The sequence below is a fragment of the Trachypithecus francoisi genome, unplaced genomic scaffold, assembly GCF_009764315.1.
Source record: "Trachypithecus francoisi isolate TF-2019V2 unplaced genomic scaffold, Tfra_2.0 Lachesis_group14, whole genome shotgun sequence".
Taxonomy (NCBI): domain Eukaryota; kingdom Metazoa; phylum Chordata; class Mammalia; order Primates; family Cercopithecidae; genus Trachypithecus; species Trachypithecus francoisi.
Window position 1 is genome coordinate 58,383,022 of NW_022681459.1, and position 17,834 is coordinate 58,400,855.

Below are 17,834 nucleotides of genomic sequence, written 5' to 3' on the forward strand. Positions count from 1 at the left end.
TTGCCATGTTGCCCAGACTTGTCTTGAACTCCTGGGCTCAAGCGATCTGCCTGCCTCAGCCTCCCAAGGTTCTGGGATTATAGGCATGAGCCACCACGCCTAGTCCCATATGAATTTTAAAATAGATTTTTCTAGATAAAGAATGTTATTTGTAGTTCAACAGGAATAGCCTTGAATCTGTAAATTGCTTTGGACAGTATGGTCATTTTAATGATATTGATTCCTCCAATCCATGAGGATGGAATGTTTTTCCATTGTTTGTGTCATCACTTCTTTGAGCAGTGTTTTGTAATTCTTATTGTAGAGAACTTTCACTTCCATGATTAGCTATATTCCAAGGTATTTTGTTCTTTTTGTGGCAATTGTGAATGGGATTACATTCCTAATTTTGCTCTCAGCTTGAGACCATACTGTCCAAAGCAATTTACAGATTCAATGCTATTCCTGTTGAACTATCAATGACATTATCTCTCATGAGAGATAATGGTGTGTAGTTTTCTTTACTTGTAATATCTTTGTCTGGTTTTGGTATTAGGGCAATACTGGTCTCATAGAATGAGTTAGGAATTATTCCCTCCACTTCTATCTTTCTGGCATAAGTTCCTGTAAAGTTTTCTGCTTATGGGTGTCTGTCCCAGTAAGTTATGATTCTCTGTGTTCACCTGTCTGTCTGTCCAGTTTTGGGGACAGTGATTTGGCCTGTAACTTCACTTCTCTTATTTAAGAAGAGTGGTTGATTTCCCAATTTGGTCAGATTTTTACTTGTTGTTGGGACAGAGTGGTAACTTCCAAGTTTCTTACATGCCAGACCTGCTATGTGTTTTTAAAGGGACTCTGAAATCCTACAGACTCAATTGTTTTTAAAGCATAGTTTTTGTTTTTTTTAAGTTATGACTCTACTATGAAGTATATAAAATGCATATGTATAGTTTAAATAAGTTTAAAGTAGTCACCATGTAACCACCATTCAGGTGAAGGAAAAGAATATTGCCAATATCTTAGACCAGGAGCCAGCACATTTTTCTGTAAAGGCCCAGATAGTAAATATCTTTGACTTTGTCAAAACCGCTCAACCCTGTAGCACTTGGTACCATCAGACTTCCTAGTTCTTTCTGCTCTAGTGGATATGTAATAGTATCTCATTGCAGATTTGATTGGCATTTTGTTAGTTATTAGTGAGATTGAGTATCTTCACTTAGTCATTCATTAGTCAGGTTTCCTCGATTGTGAAGTGCTTGCTTGAGACTTTAAGTCTACATGCTGGTTTGTCTTTTTCTCATCGGTCAGCAGAAACTGTGACTATGGTCATAGTGTACACTGCTCTGTGGATCCTGCTCTTTTGTAAGTGACATGTGGTGCAACTATCATCTCTCAGTGTGTATTCTGTGTTCTTACCTTTTTTATATGGTGTCTTCTGATAAATATAAGTTCTTTTTAATGTAGTCAAATTTACTAACATCTCTCTGTGGGTCTTGTTTAAGAATTCTACCCTGGAGTCATGAAGATATTCTCTCACATTCTCTTATAGGAGCTTGACAGTTTCAACTTTCACATTCAGGTCTTGAAATCTGGACTAGATGTTTCCCAAGTGTTGAGAGGCAGGGACCCCGTCTCATTTCCTCCATATGGAAGTCCTGCTGTCCCAGCACTGGTCATTGTGAAGTCCCCTTTCCCCTGGCCGATCTGAGTATCACCACTGCCTACATCATGGCCCGAGGGTGCTGCTGACCTCCTCATTGTGTTCCACTGATAAATTTGTCTGTGCTGGCACCTACATCACATCTTGGTCGTCGCTATAACTTAATGATACATCTTAATTAATTGGTAGGCAACTCCTTCTACCTTGTTCTTCAAGAGTTTTGAATCGCTTTGTCAAGTTCCACAAAGAAAATGACACCTTTACTATTATATCTGAGTATTCTAATTCATGAACATAGTGTCTCTCCATATATTTTGATCTTCTTCAATATCTTTCAGTAAAGTTTTATGCTTTTCTGTATAAAGGCATTTCTCAGATATCACAGATTTATTCCTAGGCCTTTGGATTTTTGATGCCTTTTGTAAATGTTATCTTTTAAAATTTCACTTTCCGTGTCTGATATATAAAAACTGTGATTGATTTTGCCTGTTGATATAGAATCCAGACTGCTTGCTAAATTCGCCTCTTATAATAATTTATTTGTGGATTCTTTGTATTCCTATGTATACAGTCATGTCAGTGAATAATAATAATTGTATTTCTTCCTGTCCTATCATTACACCTTTTATCCTTTTTCTTGTCCAAGTAAATGGGCTGAGATCCTGCAGTACAATGTTGAATAGCAGGTGATGGAGATATTCTCACTTTGTTCCTGATCTTAAGGGGAATGTTTTGTTCTTTCGCTATTAAGTATCATGCTTGCAGAGAATTCTGTAGATGTACCCATTATATCCACCTCATCGTGTTGTTATGAAGAAGATTAAATGAGCTATTACTTGGAAACAACTGAAGACATTGCTGAGAACCACATGTGTTAGCTCTTATTTAAGTCTGTTGTCCTTTTACGTGCCTGACAATACCTTCTGTACCCCTCAGGGCCATAAAAATGGTACCATATAATCTTGTCATAATAGCTGGAGTCTAATGTCCCTCATTTCCCCTCTTACAGCCAGAGGGCTAAAACCAAACCATCCTTGAGATGAGGATCCTCCATCTCATTTCCTGGGCTCTGATTGGCCCTTATTTCTAATCATTTGTGAACCCAAGTTGTTGATCAGGAGAAGAATCCAGGTCAAACCCCTGAGGCAACTCAGAAACCACCCGCTTCCAACACCTAATTCTCGTTTCCATTTTGCTCTATCACTTTCTTTCCAGGAATGATGAGGATACCTGGAACTTAGATTAAAAGGTGATTAAGGAGGTGGACGGGGATACAAATGCTTTGGATTGTCCCAGATATTGACTATTGAACATCTTTTCTGCTGTCGTACATACATTTCACATATTCCTAAATACCGTCTTCTGCTGTAGAATTTTCTAGAAACCGATAACGAGGGCAATGGCATTCTTCGACGCCGAGACATAAAGAACGCACTGTACGGTTTTGATATTCCCCTCACACCAAGAGAGTTTGAAAAGCTTTGGGCAAGGTAAGTGGCACATGAGACTGGCTGGTTTCTGTTCTTAAGGACTAGGATTGCTTGCTGCAGCAAATTCAGCCTAACCTTTCCTACTTCAGGGTAACTGGGGGCTGGGAGTATTTTCTCTTGGTTGCATCTGTCTCATCTCCTACGTCTTTCCTTGTTCCTTGCTCCTTGGTGCTCATAGCAAGCAGCCTTGGTGGTTGCCTTGGTCTTCAACAACACAGAGAACCAGGGTAAATGCTCGTCATCCATACCAGACTTGAGAGGTTTCTATTTCCAAGGACCTGGGAGCTCAAGCCCAAACTTTTACTGTTTTAACAAAACAAGTCACTCTCCAAGGGCTTAACTCTAATACACCTCACTCAGCAGATATGCAATGGGTAAAGGGAAAAGCAGTTTCTCCCCATTACCTATAGATGGAAACTAATGTTGCACAACTGTTTTATAGATAAGTAATCTGTGGGAAGAAAAACCAAACTTTTAGCAACTTGGAATAGCTTCCCGAGAGTCTCTTAAACTGAAAATTATATCCGATGTTGGTTCCATTTGTCAAATGTATTTTCGATTTAGCTGTTTTGGAATTGGGCCCCAGTTATGGTCTTCCCTGGACAGATGTCTAAGTTTCACAGTCCACTAACAATGTGATCTATTTCCACGTTCCAGACCCAACTTCAAATTACTTCTTTCTTCATTATATGTCCGTAGCCACCTGCATTCCCCCAGGATGGTATACCCACATCGTGTGTCCACTCAGGAGGCAAACTCATGAAGCAGTACATTAGCATTTCCCAGCTTTTCATCTGTTCAAAGTGAAAGGCTGACATGTTGGCCAAGTTTAGAATTAGGTGGGTTGTTTTGTGTCTAATTTAGAAAAGCAACTGGAAGTTCTTACAAAATCCTTATTTTTTAAAGATTAGTTCCAACACAGGGTCCAGTTAGACTCCCTGCCCATTTCTGTTTGAGCAGCTTACATTAGTAGTCTCAGCTGGGTGACAGGCAGATCTTTGTAGAGCAGGCAAATGCATAGCCCTCCCTCTCAGTTGACCTTTGGGATGATCCAAAGATGACGACATGGTCCCTGTCTTTGGGAAGCTGTCGGGGCACAGAATGCATTTACACAGGTAACTATGGTACAGCAACAACTGTGCAAAACCCCCGGGCAGAGAGCAAGTCAAGTGGCCTGGGCAGTAAGACAGGAGCATGGGGCCAGGGAGGGCTGGAAGCTGTCATGGGTCCGGATGGAGAAGGAGACATTCTTGGTCAGCAGCCCACCTGTCTGCAAGGAGGCAGGTGTTCTATCAGAAGTAGCATGGGGCTCCCAGGATCAGAAAGGAAGGGTAGGGCCAATCCCTTACTAGGTCCTTGCTTTCAGGTGTTATTGACCAGGCAGTGAGGAACAATGGAATTTGAGTGTGGTTGTGGGGTGAACAGCGCTGTGGTTTAGGAAGATGAGTCAGGAAACAGTTCAGGGGAGAGACTGGCTGGAGGTGCTGGTCTTGGGAGACCACCGCCTCACCAGGGGGGAACCCCTGAGTGGGGGCTGGCCATGGCGATGAGAGGCATTGGAGGCACGTCCCCCACAAGGGTTCCCATGGGGGAAATGAGAGTGGACGGAGCCTTTTTCTGAGGGTGGGACAGAGCTTATTTCTGTTTCCACTGGAGGTGGACACTCACTGTTGGCTTGTGGCTAAAGTTTCTTTATACGCTTATGAACATAATTATGAAATGTACAGATTTTCACCCTGTGTTGACAACTGTTTGCAGTCAGAATTTTGTCCGCTATTGTTTAGTTGACCTCATGCCACAGATGGTAAGTGGTTAAGAGCAACAGCACTGCGGCCAGATGCATGGGTGTGACTCCTGCCCACTTCCTGCTGTGTGGCCTCCATCAAGTTACTTAGCTTCTCTGTGCCGTACACTCCTCATCATCTGCAAAGCAACACTAATGTTCCCTGTCACCCAGGGCCGCTGTGAGGCCTGGGTAAGGAGTCATATTAAGTGCTAGCCCAGGGCCTGGTGTGCGGTAACCACTCAGTAAATTTAACACACCCTCTCTTCATTTGTTTACCCAGCAAACGCTTCTTAAACACTGACTCTGCACTTCTGCAGGGCTGAGAATGACCAAGATAAACGAATAATCCAGAGCTCATCGCCTAAGATACTCAAATGTTCTTAAGGACAGAAAGTCTTGGTAATTAAGTGCTGTGTCCCTGCTAGGACCTCTGAAGGCTCAGAAATTGAGGGCTAATAAACTGAGCTTTTAAGCTGAGTTATTTCACATACAAGATTAATTTATGAGGAAGTGGAAGAGTGATGGTGAATCTAGTTTGCTAGAGAGAGAATACGTTTGGAGGCCATAGAAAAGTCCAGTTCTTGGGCTGATAATTCCTCTATTCCCTCCCTTCAGTGAATCCCTTTTTCCCTCTGGAATTGCCTTTGGGTCAGCATGCACATTCACCTGGCGGCCTTCCTGTGTCCGTGTTTCTCATTCTCCCTTAGGCCAATCGTGCAGTTCCTAGCACACTTTGCAAATTATAGCACCTGCCATTTTTGTTTCACTTCATTAGATGAACTATTTCCTGGAAAGTATTTCATGTAATATCTACATTTTCAAAATCAAATCGAGTTTTTATTGATGCAAGATTTTCTTCACTGCTGTTGTTTTTGTTCTCCACTTTTTTACTGTGTCAAAATACACACAGCACAATTTACCATCTTCACCAATTTTAAGCACACAGCTCAGCGGTATTCAATACATTCATCACGTTGTGCAGCCGTCACCACCATCCAGCTCCAGAACTCTTTACTCTTTTCGTCTTGTGAAACTGAGATTTTTTTTTTTTGACAGAGTCTTACTCTGTCATCCAGCTGGAGGGCAGTGGTGCGATCTTGGCTCATTGCAACCTCCACCTCCAAGGTTCAAGAGATTCTCCTGCCTCAGCCTCCTGAGTAGCTGCGATTACAGGCACCCACCACCATCCCCAGCTAATTTTTTTGTATTTTTAGTAGGGACAGGATTTCACCATGTTGGCCAGGCTGGTCTTGAACTCCTGACCTCTTGAGACGGAGTCTCTCTCTGTTGCCCCGACTGGAGTGCACTGGCGCAATCTCAGCTCACGGCAACCTCTGCCTCCCAGGTTCAAGCGATTCTCCTGCCTCAGCCTCCCGAGTAGCTGGGATTACAAGTACACACCACCACACCCAGCTAATTTTTTGTATTTTTAGTAGAGATGGAGTTTCAGCATGTTGACCAGGCTGGTCTCAAACTCCTGACCTCAAGCAATCCACCTGCCTCAGCTTCCCAAAGTGCTGGGATCACAGGCATGAGCCATGGTACCAGGCCTGAGATTTTTATTATTATTTTTTTTAACTTTTAAGTTGAGGGTATATGTGCAGGTTTGTTATATCGGTAAGCCCATGTTGTGGGGGTTTATTGTACAGATTATTTCATCACCCAGGTTTTAAGCCTAGTACCCAATGGTTGTCTTCCTGATTCTCTCCTTCCTCTCACCCTCTACCCTCCAAAGGCCCCAGGGATGAACGGGATGGTCACGCAACTAACCAGCCTAGTACGTGCAGAGCACCGGGTGTATGTGAGCATGAATGTTAGTGGCAAAGTGACAATATAGCTTTGAAAAGATCTTCTGGTCATCATATTAATGCACACGCATTTTAGAAGACTCCGAAAATTCGTAAAACAGCACCAGATCAGCCCTAATGCACTCAGCAGAGGTGATGATCCGTGGGAACTTGATATTGTGGTTTTTTTCTTGCTTTTTCTACTTGTTGATGTGACATCGGTTCATCATGCTCAGCTTCCCACCCTCCTGGCGTGTTCTCTTCCTCCGCCAGTGTTTGCTGATAGTGACGATTCACCTCTCCACCACAGCAGCAGGGGGCACCACGAGCCAGGACGGGGCTCGGTGGCTGCCATGGGTTGTCCAGGCACCAAGAAGCCTCCTTCAGTTGCCCTAACAACAGGAAGGAGCCTGGGCCCCGAAACAGCAGCAGAAACGGGCCTCCTCCCCGTGGGGCTGTCTCACGGTGTTAGTGAAGCACCCTCACCACAATGTTCCTGATGACCAGGGGCTACGGCGAACGTGGGGAGTGGCAGGGGCCTGCAGGACACATCCCCTCAGCTCTGGCAGTCTGAGCAGGTCCAAGTTGACTGTCAGGAGAGGACAGCCCCCAGAAACTGGGCAGGGAGAAGCAAATAGGAAAATACCGTCGTGCTTTTCTGAAAACACAGAAGTAAAAAATATGACAGACTATAGACAAGGAAAAAAATGTTCAACATCCATTATTCAGTCAACATTTATTCAAGCACCTATGAAGTGCACTATTTTAGAATTTCAAATCAGTCCCGGGGGCCTGGTTTATGCTACTGAAGTAAGTTAATCGATTGACCCCCAGATCTCTGTGGCTTAGCATGTCTGTGTTTTATTCTCATTCACCCAAAGCCTGCTGTGTGTCTAGTGGCTCCTGCTTCCAAGCAGTGACTCAGGGACCTGGCTGGCTTTCAGCTTGTGTGGTGTTATCCTCTTAGTGGAGGACTCCACCCACCCAGGTGGGACTGCAGAGCTGCAGGATTGCATGCAGGCTTTCAGGGATGAGTGCCACACTTCTGCTCAGAGCCCACCCCCCCAGGGGCCACAGCAAACTGCACAGAGACCAGGAAGGCACAGGGATGCCAAGGGGGATGCAGATGTCACAGGCTGACCTGTGGAGGGTTAAAGGGATAAAGCATTGCAAGCCTGGAGGAGGCCATTGTGAAAGGAACCCTGCTCACTGAAGCCAGGTTAGGAGCTCTACGCATGAGATTTCAGGAGGAGTAACTTTGGTTTGACTTTGGAGAGACTGCTAAGGGTGCTGCAAGAGGGAAGTGCACGCAGCCACTCACTCATCTGACCAACCATTTAGCAGTCATGTTTTTGGATCTTTCTTTGTGCCAGGCCTTGTGCTAGATTCAAAGGTTCCAGAGATGAAAGACAGCCCCTGCCCACAGGTTGCTCAGTGACGACAGCCACATGCCAGGAGGGAGCAGTGGAGGCAGCTACCACAGGAGCTCAAGGAGGAACTCCCAAACACAACACCTGAGTTGAGTCTTAATACATAGTCATTAGCTGAGAGAGGCAGCCAGAGGTGGGGGACAGGCATCCGTGAGCAGAGGCCCAGAGCCTGAGGAGGGTGGGAAGTCCTGGGACAGAGAGGAAAGAGCTGTGCAGAGGACAGGATGCTGCTTATGTCAGAACTGGAGTCCGGGCCGGGCGCGGTGGCTCAAGCCTGTAATCCCAGCACTTTGGGAGGCCGAGACGGGCGGATCACGAGGTCAGGAGATCGAGACCATCCTGGCTAATACGGTGAAACCCTGTCTCTACTTAAAAATACAAAAAACTAGCCGGGCGACGAGGCGGGCGCCTGTAGTCCCAGCTACTCGGGAGGCTGAGGCAGGAGAATGGCGTAAACCCAGGAGGCGGAGCTTGCAGTGAGCTGAGATCCGGCCACTGCACTCCAGCCTGGGTGGCAGAGCAAGACTCCGTCTCAAAAAAAAAAAAAAAAAAAAAAAGAACTGGAGTCCGACAGCCTGTCCTGGTCAGGGTGTAACCGCCCAACAGGTTCTTCTTACCTGCTGCGTAGATAAAGCCAATTTCCTGAAACAGAAGGTGCTGCAGAGAAGAAAGCATTTAATAACCTACAGGGCCAGCCAAGTGGAAGGATAGCAGGTATGTCTCAAATCCACCTCCCCAGGAATTCAGAGGCTAGGGGTTTTCGAGACTAGTTTGAGGGGCAAGGGGCTAGGGAGTGGGGAGTGCTGCTTTGTTGGGCCGGGGCTGAAATCACAGGGAGTCAAAGCTTGTCTTCTTGCACTGAGTCAGTTCCTGGGTGGGGGTCACAAGTCCAGATGATCTGCTTTCTTGGTATGGGCTACCAGTCCAGGTGGCACCAACTAGCCCATTAAAATGCAAGCTCTGAAGGTGCTTCAAACAGCAGTCTTAGATTTCACAATAGTGATGTTATCTATAGGAGCCATTGAGGAGGTTACAAATCTTGTGACCTCCAGCCACACGACTACTGAACCATAATCCTAACCTCGTGGAGTTTTTTGTTAGTTTTGAGACAACGTCTCACTCTGTTGCCAGGCTGGAGTGCAGTGGCACTGTAGCAGGGTTTTTAAGGAATCAGAGAGACCAATTGTTTCTTGCATATTACAGAAGCAAGAAACAAAGACAGTTACTCAATTAATTGAGACGTGCATCACATCATTTCTTACTTTTGAAAAACATGTTTTACGACTTGAGTTTATCTGCCTAGTGACCTTGCAGCTGCACAGCTAGAGAAACAGGGTCTTCACAATGCCTGGGAAAGGAGGTGAGATAAGGCTCACTAGCCACAGAAAAGCAGGCAGTTGATTTTTAAAGGACTCCAGCTCTTTCTCTTTCTCAGGAGGAAATGGGTTTTCTTACATACAACTGAATTTCTGGTTACACATTATTTAATTTCTTTTAATTCCTGTTCCATTCCCCGCTTTGGTGCTTCTTATAATAAAGGTGTTAATAGAAAGCACCACTATTTGCCACCTCTTTGCGGAGCTGAGCTGCTTCTACTGGCAGTGGCTGATATTTGGATAATGCCACAACCACGCGGTAGCGTGTCAGGCTACTATTGCCTCTATAGTTGACTGAATACTCCTAATAAACTGGGGTAAAAGGCAAGGGAGGATGAGGCAGATGCCAAGAATAAGCAAGAACTCACCAATGAGGGTTTTGAGCCATCAAAACCCTCAAAGGTTGAGAGCCATCCTTCAAACAAGGAATCCGGGGACCACCCGGACCAAGTCTGAACTGGAACATGGGCCAACTTGCACATTCTAGCTGTGATTTCCATGACAGGTCGGCCATTATCATCAATTTCTAGGCAACAGTTGGTTAAATTAAATTTCCCACATACTCCTCCCTCTGAGGCTAAGAGGTAATCTAAAGCCAATCTATTTTGATATATAGCATTTCTCATTTGTGTTGCTTGTATTGCCAATAAATCTAGTGCCCTTGACGTTTCATTGGTTATAATTTCAAGGACTGCCTGCAACCATATGATGCGGTTGAGCATATAGATTGGGGTGTGGTAACCCCATGACCCATCTAGTGCCCAGGTAGCTGGCCCGTAATATTTAATGATTCTTTCAGGAGGCCATTCATTATCTTTCCAGTTTCCTATGTCCACATCCTTTTTGATATTTGTGTCTATTTTTGTGATTATGCTTCTTCTAGTTCTTTTATTTTCATCCTAAACTGGATATCCTAAGAGTTCCCCCTTGCTTTAGAGGAATCAGAAAGATGGATGGCTTGATTGTTCCTAACACACATGCCCCTGTCCGTTTAGCTGGCAGTTGCCAATATGTCCAGGCTTCACAGATCCAATATAGGCCAGAGGGAGCCTTCCAAGCATTTGGAGCCTCTAGCTGATGCCAAGTGTGGCTTAGAGTAGAGCATCGAGGGAAGGGGTTTGGATCTCGTAAGTAGGAGTCATTCTGGGTGTTTCTCCATAGAGTTTTGCTTCTAGTCTTGTCAATACTGTTGCTCTAGGCAGGCTGTTTCTCCTCCTGCCTCTGTGAAAGGCTTTCCCCATCGAGTGATACAGTACTTTCCAATTATGAAGGTTTTTAACAACTGAACACTTGCTGAGGCTGTTGGTTCACTGGCAGGGGTAGGCAAAGTGAAGTTATCTTGTGGCATTAATTCCTTTGCCTCCCATGGCCACTGGTCCCCCATATGAGTTCCTCCACATACATAGCATGAGAAAATTCCTAAGCTGCCAGCTATGTTTTCAGCTGGTTGAGCAAGTAAGTTTTTGATTGATGGAGGAAGCTTGGGCACTGGCTGATCAAACTGCTGATAGAATGACTTATGGACCTGGAATTGCAGGGTTGGATGCATTTGAGTCTTTCTAGTCTTTTTGACAATTAGTAGTGGAACTCCAAGTCCTGCTCCTTGTGATGCAGTTGAGCATATAGATTGGGGTATGGTAGCCCCATGACCCATCTCACGCCCAGGTAGCTGGCCCATAATAGCATGATCTTGGCTCACTGCAACCTCCGCCTCCCGGGTTCAAGCTGTTCTCCTGCCTCAGTCTCCCGAGTAGCTGGGATTACAGGCATGCACCACCACGCCCAACTAATTTTTGTGTTTTTAGTACAGATGGGGTTTCACCATGTTGGCCAGGATGGTCTCAATCTCTTGACCTTGTGATCCGCCCACCTGAACCTCCCAAAGTGCTGGGATTACAGGCATGAGCCACGGTGCCAGCCCCTTGTGGAGTTTTACAAAGGTGGTTTCAATCCCTGAGCAAGGAAGCGGTTAGTTTTGCAAAAGGACCGTTATCATCTTTGCTTTAAAGTTAAATTACAGATTAAATTCTTCCCATAGTTAGCTTGGCCTATGCCCAGGAATGAGCAACGACACCTCGTGTGGTTAGAAGCAGGATAGAGTCGGCGACGTCAGATTTCTCTCAGTGTCATGCTTTTTGTAAAGGTGGTTTCAGTTGGAAGGCCAGGCACAGGGTGTCCCTCAGTGTTGACCCTGGGCATGGGAGACACCTCCTTGGGGAGGGCTTGGCATTCCGAGCATCTTCTGTAGCCTCCTTTAATCAGGTAATATTCAACTATTTGAATCTAAAACAAACTTTGCTAGAAAACTCTGAAGAGGGAGAGGGTGTACTCTAAAAATACACCGAAGGGAAGACCTGAGTAGGAAAACAGCAGGCTCAGAAATATCCGTGGAGATTGTTGGTTGTGTGAAACTAGCTAGCCAAGCAGACCTGCCAGAAAGTTTGGGAGATAATTAATGCCCAATTTATGTACATTTCTTGATATGGCAGGTGAGTTATATATCAGTATTCAAATATAAACAGAAGAGACTATGAAAAAGCAGCTGTGCTATGTACAGCAACTCATGTGGACCAAAAAAAAAACCTATGGTTTTCATTTCGCAAGAAGTGAGGCCATTTCTATTAGCTCAAACAAAGCAATGCCCAGAGAGAACCTACTCGGTGCCTGGCAGGTGGAACCTCTGAACAGGGAGCCTCAAGATGGGAAAGGATTTTAAAAGGTTGAATGATCTAGATTAGTAGCTCAGAAACGGGAAGATTCAGTGGGATGTGATGTCAGAGGTTGACTTTTAGAAGCACTGAATACAAATAAGTTTGACTTGGAAATGTGCTAGCCAGGTGGACTCCAAGCTCAACATGAAGACCCTTTCAGTGATTAAAGCCATCTGGGACCCCAGCAGGCAGTCCTTGAAGGAAGTGTGGTTCTCATGTCTGGCATGTCTTTGTCTAAGGCTAACCCCCTTCTTACTGGGGAGTGTAATGGGTGGATTTTGGCTCTTGATGGGTACTGGAGCAGATAGTGTCTGATCTTCTGCGATTCCACCAGAAGTTAACTGAATATGCCCCTTGAGCATGTTCAGCTCCAGCAATTGGATACTGTATTAGTCTATTCTCACGCTGCTGTGAAGAAATACCTGAGACTGGGTAATGTATAAAGAAAAGAGGTTTAATCAGCTCACTGTTCCACAGGCTGTACAGGAAGCATGATGCTGGCATCTGCTCGGCTTCTGGGAGGCCTCAGGAAACTTACAATCATGGTGGAAGGAAAAAAAGGGAGCCAGCGCTTCATGTAGCCAGAGCAGGATGAAGGTGGTAGGGGGTGCCACACACTTTCAAACATTCAGATCTCATGAGAACTCACTATCACGAGAACAGCACAATGAGGATGGTGCTAAACCACTCATGAAGGATCCAGTCACCTCCCACTAGGCCCCATCTCCAACACTGGGGATTACAATTTGACATGAGATTTGGGTAGGGACACAAATCCAAACCATATCAGGCACTTTCATTTCTAAAGAGCAGTTATTTGAGTCATCAGACCTCCCTCCAAGATGGTACCTGAGAGAATTCCTTGTGTCCCCATCTGCATGAGGTACTGTGTCTGCCTCTGCTGCCTGGCCTAGGCCATCAACAGGGCTTACACCACACCTCCTCATTCTGCCCTATAACTCTAGGGACAGTGGCATTTGAAGATACTTCTGAAATGTATGTGAGAATTAAGTGCCTAAACTGAGCATAAAGGACTAGGACATTCTCAGCAAAGTAGACCAATCAATGTGAGCATACTCAAATTATGGGTACAATTGAATTGGTGTGTGTACAATAAATGGGCAGAGTAATGTGATTGTATCATAAATGAGTGGCCATCACCATCCACAAATGTGAGTTTTTGTGGGTCCTCTGTTTATGTGCACATTTTTTCCTGGCACATCTGTTGCTGAACCATTTGAAAATTCAACCTTTATAGGCAAGTTGGTTTTTTAAAATGTTACACAAAGGATTATACAATGAACGGTGAGGTTATGTAAGCTGAATTAGCTTGCTTATTAATCACATTCACAACAATATTTTAGTTGCAGTTGTGCAATCTAGTCTTCTGTTCATTTGGCTGAGAATAGAATGTTTCTGATCTTTATTAATGAAGTAATTAAGAATGCCTTTTCATTCAGTTCCAGTGTCATGATGGAAAGTTTGTTGTTGGTAAGCCCTTGAGCACAGCACACAGTCCTTCCTTAGAAATGAACTCCCTTCACTTTTCTTAGCCCAGCAGCCATGAATGGATAATGTAGCTCATGCAAAGTGTGTTGCTGGATGCTGTGAATTTGTAAAAAATGAATAAACCATAGTTTCTCCTCAAGAAACCTGCCATCTAGTAGGCAGATACGACATGGACCTAGGAACTGGATGGAGGCAGGATGTGGGAGAAATTTTGAGTGGCACAGAGCAGTTGCAAATGCCAACATGCACGCCCCATGTATCCACGTGTGCACTAACCCGTCCGGTCCTCACCGCGCCTTGAGGAGCTCAGAGGAAGGCACGGTCATGGTTCTTTTGACTTAGGAGGAGAAAGAGGTTTCCAAAAGAGGTGCACTTCTCTCTGGGGACTGCTTGTCAGGTGGGTAGGCTGTGGACCATTCTGTTAGGAACCCTCCTGTCAGAATGAGGAACCCCTGGGAGCTTTATTCAGAGGGCATCTTGACCAGGTTTGTATTATTGCATTGCCCTGGTGCCACAAGGCAAGTTAGAGTCCTGATGTAGTTCAAGGAGAGAGGCATGGCCCTGGAATCACCCTAGAAGCTCAAGAAATGGCGGCCCTTCTGCCTCCTAGGTATGTCCATGTGAAATTCAGCTTCCTCCCTGCAGCCATCTTAGCATCGCCAGCAACAGGGAGGCCCCTCCTGGAGGTGCTTGCCCCTGATGGAGCTGCTGAGACCACAGCTCTTCCACAGCCACAGGAGAAACCTCAGGAACTGCAGAGCCCATAGGCCTCTTTCTGAGGGTGTGTTGTCTTGCTGGGTTTTAAAAACAAAATTCACTGAATAAAGGTGGAAGTGTACTTTTCTGGGTTGCAAAATTAAGGTCATCCTCATAACAGACACCTGAAAAGGTCTGCAGGGGATAAGGAGCTGATGGTCTCAGGAGGAGCTGGGCGGGGCACTGTCCTGAGACCTCATGTCTAGGACTGCCCGTGAGGGCTCCCAGCTGAGGAACTGATCCCTGGAGCAGGAAAGGGCCTTGCCAGGTGAAGAGCCGGTGAGCTGGTGTTTACCTAGAGCCCTCTATCTGCACCCTGCCTGCAAAGTAGTGGAGGAAGTCATCCAAGGGGGCTTTTCTTACCTTGTCAGGTGGAGTCTGTGTGGAGAATGGGGTGAATGCTGTGTAGAGGCAGCAGGTGCATGGCAGACACATGGCAGAGGAGCAGGGATCTGCAGGGCACAGAAGGCAAGGGAGCATGGAGAGAGCCCTCATGGGCACCTGTGGGGACAGGCCCACATGGCCTTTGGGAAGGGTGGTGGTCTTCCAACTCCTGAGAGCCTCTGCAAGTTTTAACACAAGTGCATGAAGCAACATTTACCCAAACATCTATCTGCTTTCTCTCCTACCCACCACCCCTTCCCCTTGAGGACAAGAATGTGGTCAATAAGGATATTTTCTTTATTGTTAAGTCAGCTCCAGTCACACAGGGCTTAGTGTGTCGCAGGCAACTGTGGGTTCCATAGATCCTCCAGGATCTCATCAGTTAAGGAGCAGAGCAAAAGGGAGCTCTACCTCTCAAAGGAAAACCGATTGTACTTCTACTCCATCAGACAAATGCCCAAGCAACATCCTGATGGGAGAATTATGCTGGCAACATTGTTTAAATGTAGTCTCATTCCTTGTAACTCTGAGTTCTTCTGGGGAAAATCACATCTGCAAATGCCATTTTTATCGATTAGATGAGGACCAAGATCTTTCTGTAAAAATAAATGCTTTCTTTCTTTAAAGAAAATTGGCAATTTGCCTTAAAATTTTTATTGAAGTAATTCTATTCTATTTGAACAACGTTGGGAGATAAAAACCCTCCATTATGCCTTTTTTAATGAGTTCTAATTCAGAAAAATCTCAATAATAGAAAATGACATAAAAGGTGCATAGCATAATTCTTATCTTGTTTTCCTTACTGGCCTCTCTCATTGGCTGTACGTAATTGGCATCTCTTCAAAGACAAAATGGGGAATTTTACCATCTTTGAATCAAGTGACATTCACTCATTCGAGTTTTAAGATTGAATATGCTTTTTGAAGAATTTTCTTCTAAACCTTAGCATAGTTCCTCTCACAGGTAAGTATTCAATTTAAAAAACTGCTGAACGGGCGAGGTGCAGCAGCTCGCGCCTGTAATCCCAGCACTTTGGGAGGCCGAGGCGGGCGGATCACCTGAGATCAGGAGTTTGAGACCAGCTTGGTCAACATGGTGAAACCCCGTCTCTACTGAAAATAGAAAAATTAGCCAGGCGTGGTGGCCGGCGCTGTAATCCCAGCTACTCAGGAGGCCGAGGCAGGAGAATCACTTGAGCCTCGGAGACAGAGGTTGTAGTGAGCCCAGCTCGCACCACCGTACTCCAGCCCGGGCCACAGAGTGAGACTCTGTCTCAAAAACAACACAAAACAAAAAACAACAAAAACACCTGCTAAACCTATGGAGGGGTTGACTTTAATTTTCTGTAGTCACAACTGTGTTTCTAATAGAATGACAGGTGAGTGGCTTAGGTTGCTCTCTCTCTGGGCAGGCCATGTGTGCATGTGTGGCATGACCGTCCTGAATGCTGATGTGCCTGTGAGTCACCTGGGGTCCTTGTTAACATGCGGATGCCGATCGGATCAGGAGTGAAGCCTGAACTGCATTTCCAGCTCTGCCAGGCCGGGCTGATGCCGCTGGTCCACAGGGCGGGCTCTGAGTGGTGAGGGACGGAAGATGATCTCCTCATGGATGGTGCAGGCATTTTCCAAACCCTGAGCACCAGCACACCTTAGTGGCTACTGAGAAGTGCTTTCTGTTTCTGTTTTTGTTTTTTTAAGCTACGACACCAAGGGAAAAGGGCACATTACTTACCAGGAATTTTTACAGAAATTGGGTGTTAACTATTCACCTGCTGTCCATCGGCCCTGCGCGGAGGATTATTTCAACTTCATGGGGCATTTTACGAAGCCACAGCAGCTACAGGAAGAGATGAAGGAGCTGCAGCAGAGCACAGAGAAGGCCGTGGCAGCCAGGTGAGTGAGGAAGGACCACAGGGCCATCATCTGGAAGTCCCCTTTTACATCTGGCCTCACAGCACAAGTTATTTTAAAATGGTATCTTCCCATGCTGGCAAAGTTACAGGGAAATGATCATGCTTGTTCACTGCTGTCGGTTCTAGAAATTGGTGTGAAGTCAAAGAGTAGTTGAAAAGCAATAGCCCATTCCATCTTACCCAGTCACAATCTTATATCATCCATCATATTTATGGGTCACCCTTGAAAATGATCCTTTTAAGTTGTGGATGGTGTATTGCCTGGCCACTCCCTTGGCCCAACTAGAATGCAGGCTCCATAGGGATGTCTGTCACTTTACCTGGTGTCTGGCACCAAATAGGCACCCAGTAATATCTGTTGAATGAATAAAGGAAAGAACCAGGCATATCCTTTAACTCACACTTCTACTTTCAGGACTTTATCCCCAAGAAATAATTCAGAATAAGCCAACAGCTTAGCAACTGGAAGGGGTGACCTGCAGTGTGTCTTTTTTTTTTTTTTTTTTGAGGTGGAATCTTGCTCTGTCTCCCAGGCTAGAGTGCAAAGGCACTATCTCAACTCACTGCAACCTCCACCTCCAGGGTTCAAGCGATTCTCCTGCCTCAGGCTCCTGAGTAGCTGGGAATACAGACACACACCACCATGACCAGCTAATTTTTGTATTTTTAGTAGAGGTGAGGTTTTGCCATGTTGGCCAGGCTGGTCTTGAACTCCTGACCTCAAGTGATCCATCTGCCTCAGCCTCCCAAAGTGAAGTGTGTCTTTAACAGCAAAACAACAACAAAGGGAATACCTTCGAATCCCAAATTAGTGCACTGGCTTAGCAAAGAGCAGCCTGAAAGAGCATGAAATTGCCCATGCGTGCTGTGGCCACTGTGGAAGAACACGGAAACATTTGTGTAAAGGGCTGACAGGCAGTTAGGTTTTGGGCAGTATGTGTACCGTGAATGAAACAATATCAAATGGACGAGCAGGTGCACGGGACCAGAAGATGCTGTGCAGAAGGTACCCCACTGGATTTGGATGGTGGGAGCGTACATGATTCTTTTC

The 17,834-nt window shown here is 45.5% G+C and overlaps 1 protein-coding gene across 2 annotated transcripts in view; it reads left to right on the plus strand.

The window, feature by feature from the left end:
- Window positions 1-17,834, plus strand: part of EFCAB6 (EF-hand calcium binding domain 6) — a 308,815-nt gene that overhangs the window by 215,882 nt on the left and 75,099 nt on the right. For both annotated transcript variants that reach the window (XM_033233690.1, XM_033233691.1), the window contains exons 23-24: window positions 3,011-3,129; window positions 16,569-16,763. In XM_033233690.1, the coding sequence (XP_033089581.1) occupies window positions 3,011-3,129; window positions 16,569-16,763 (314 nt within the window). The remainder of the gene's footprint in view (window positions 1-3,010; window positions 3,130-16,568; window positions 16,764-17,834) is intronic.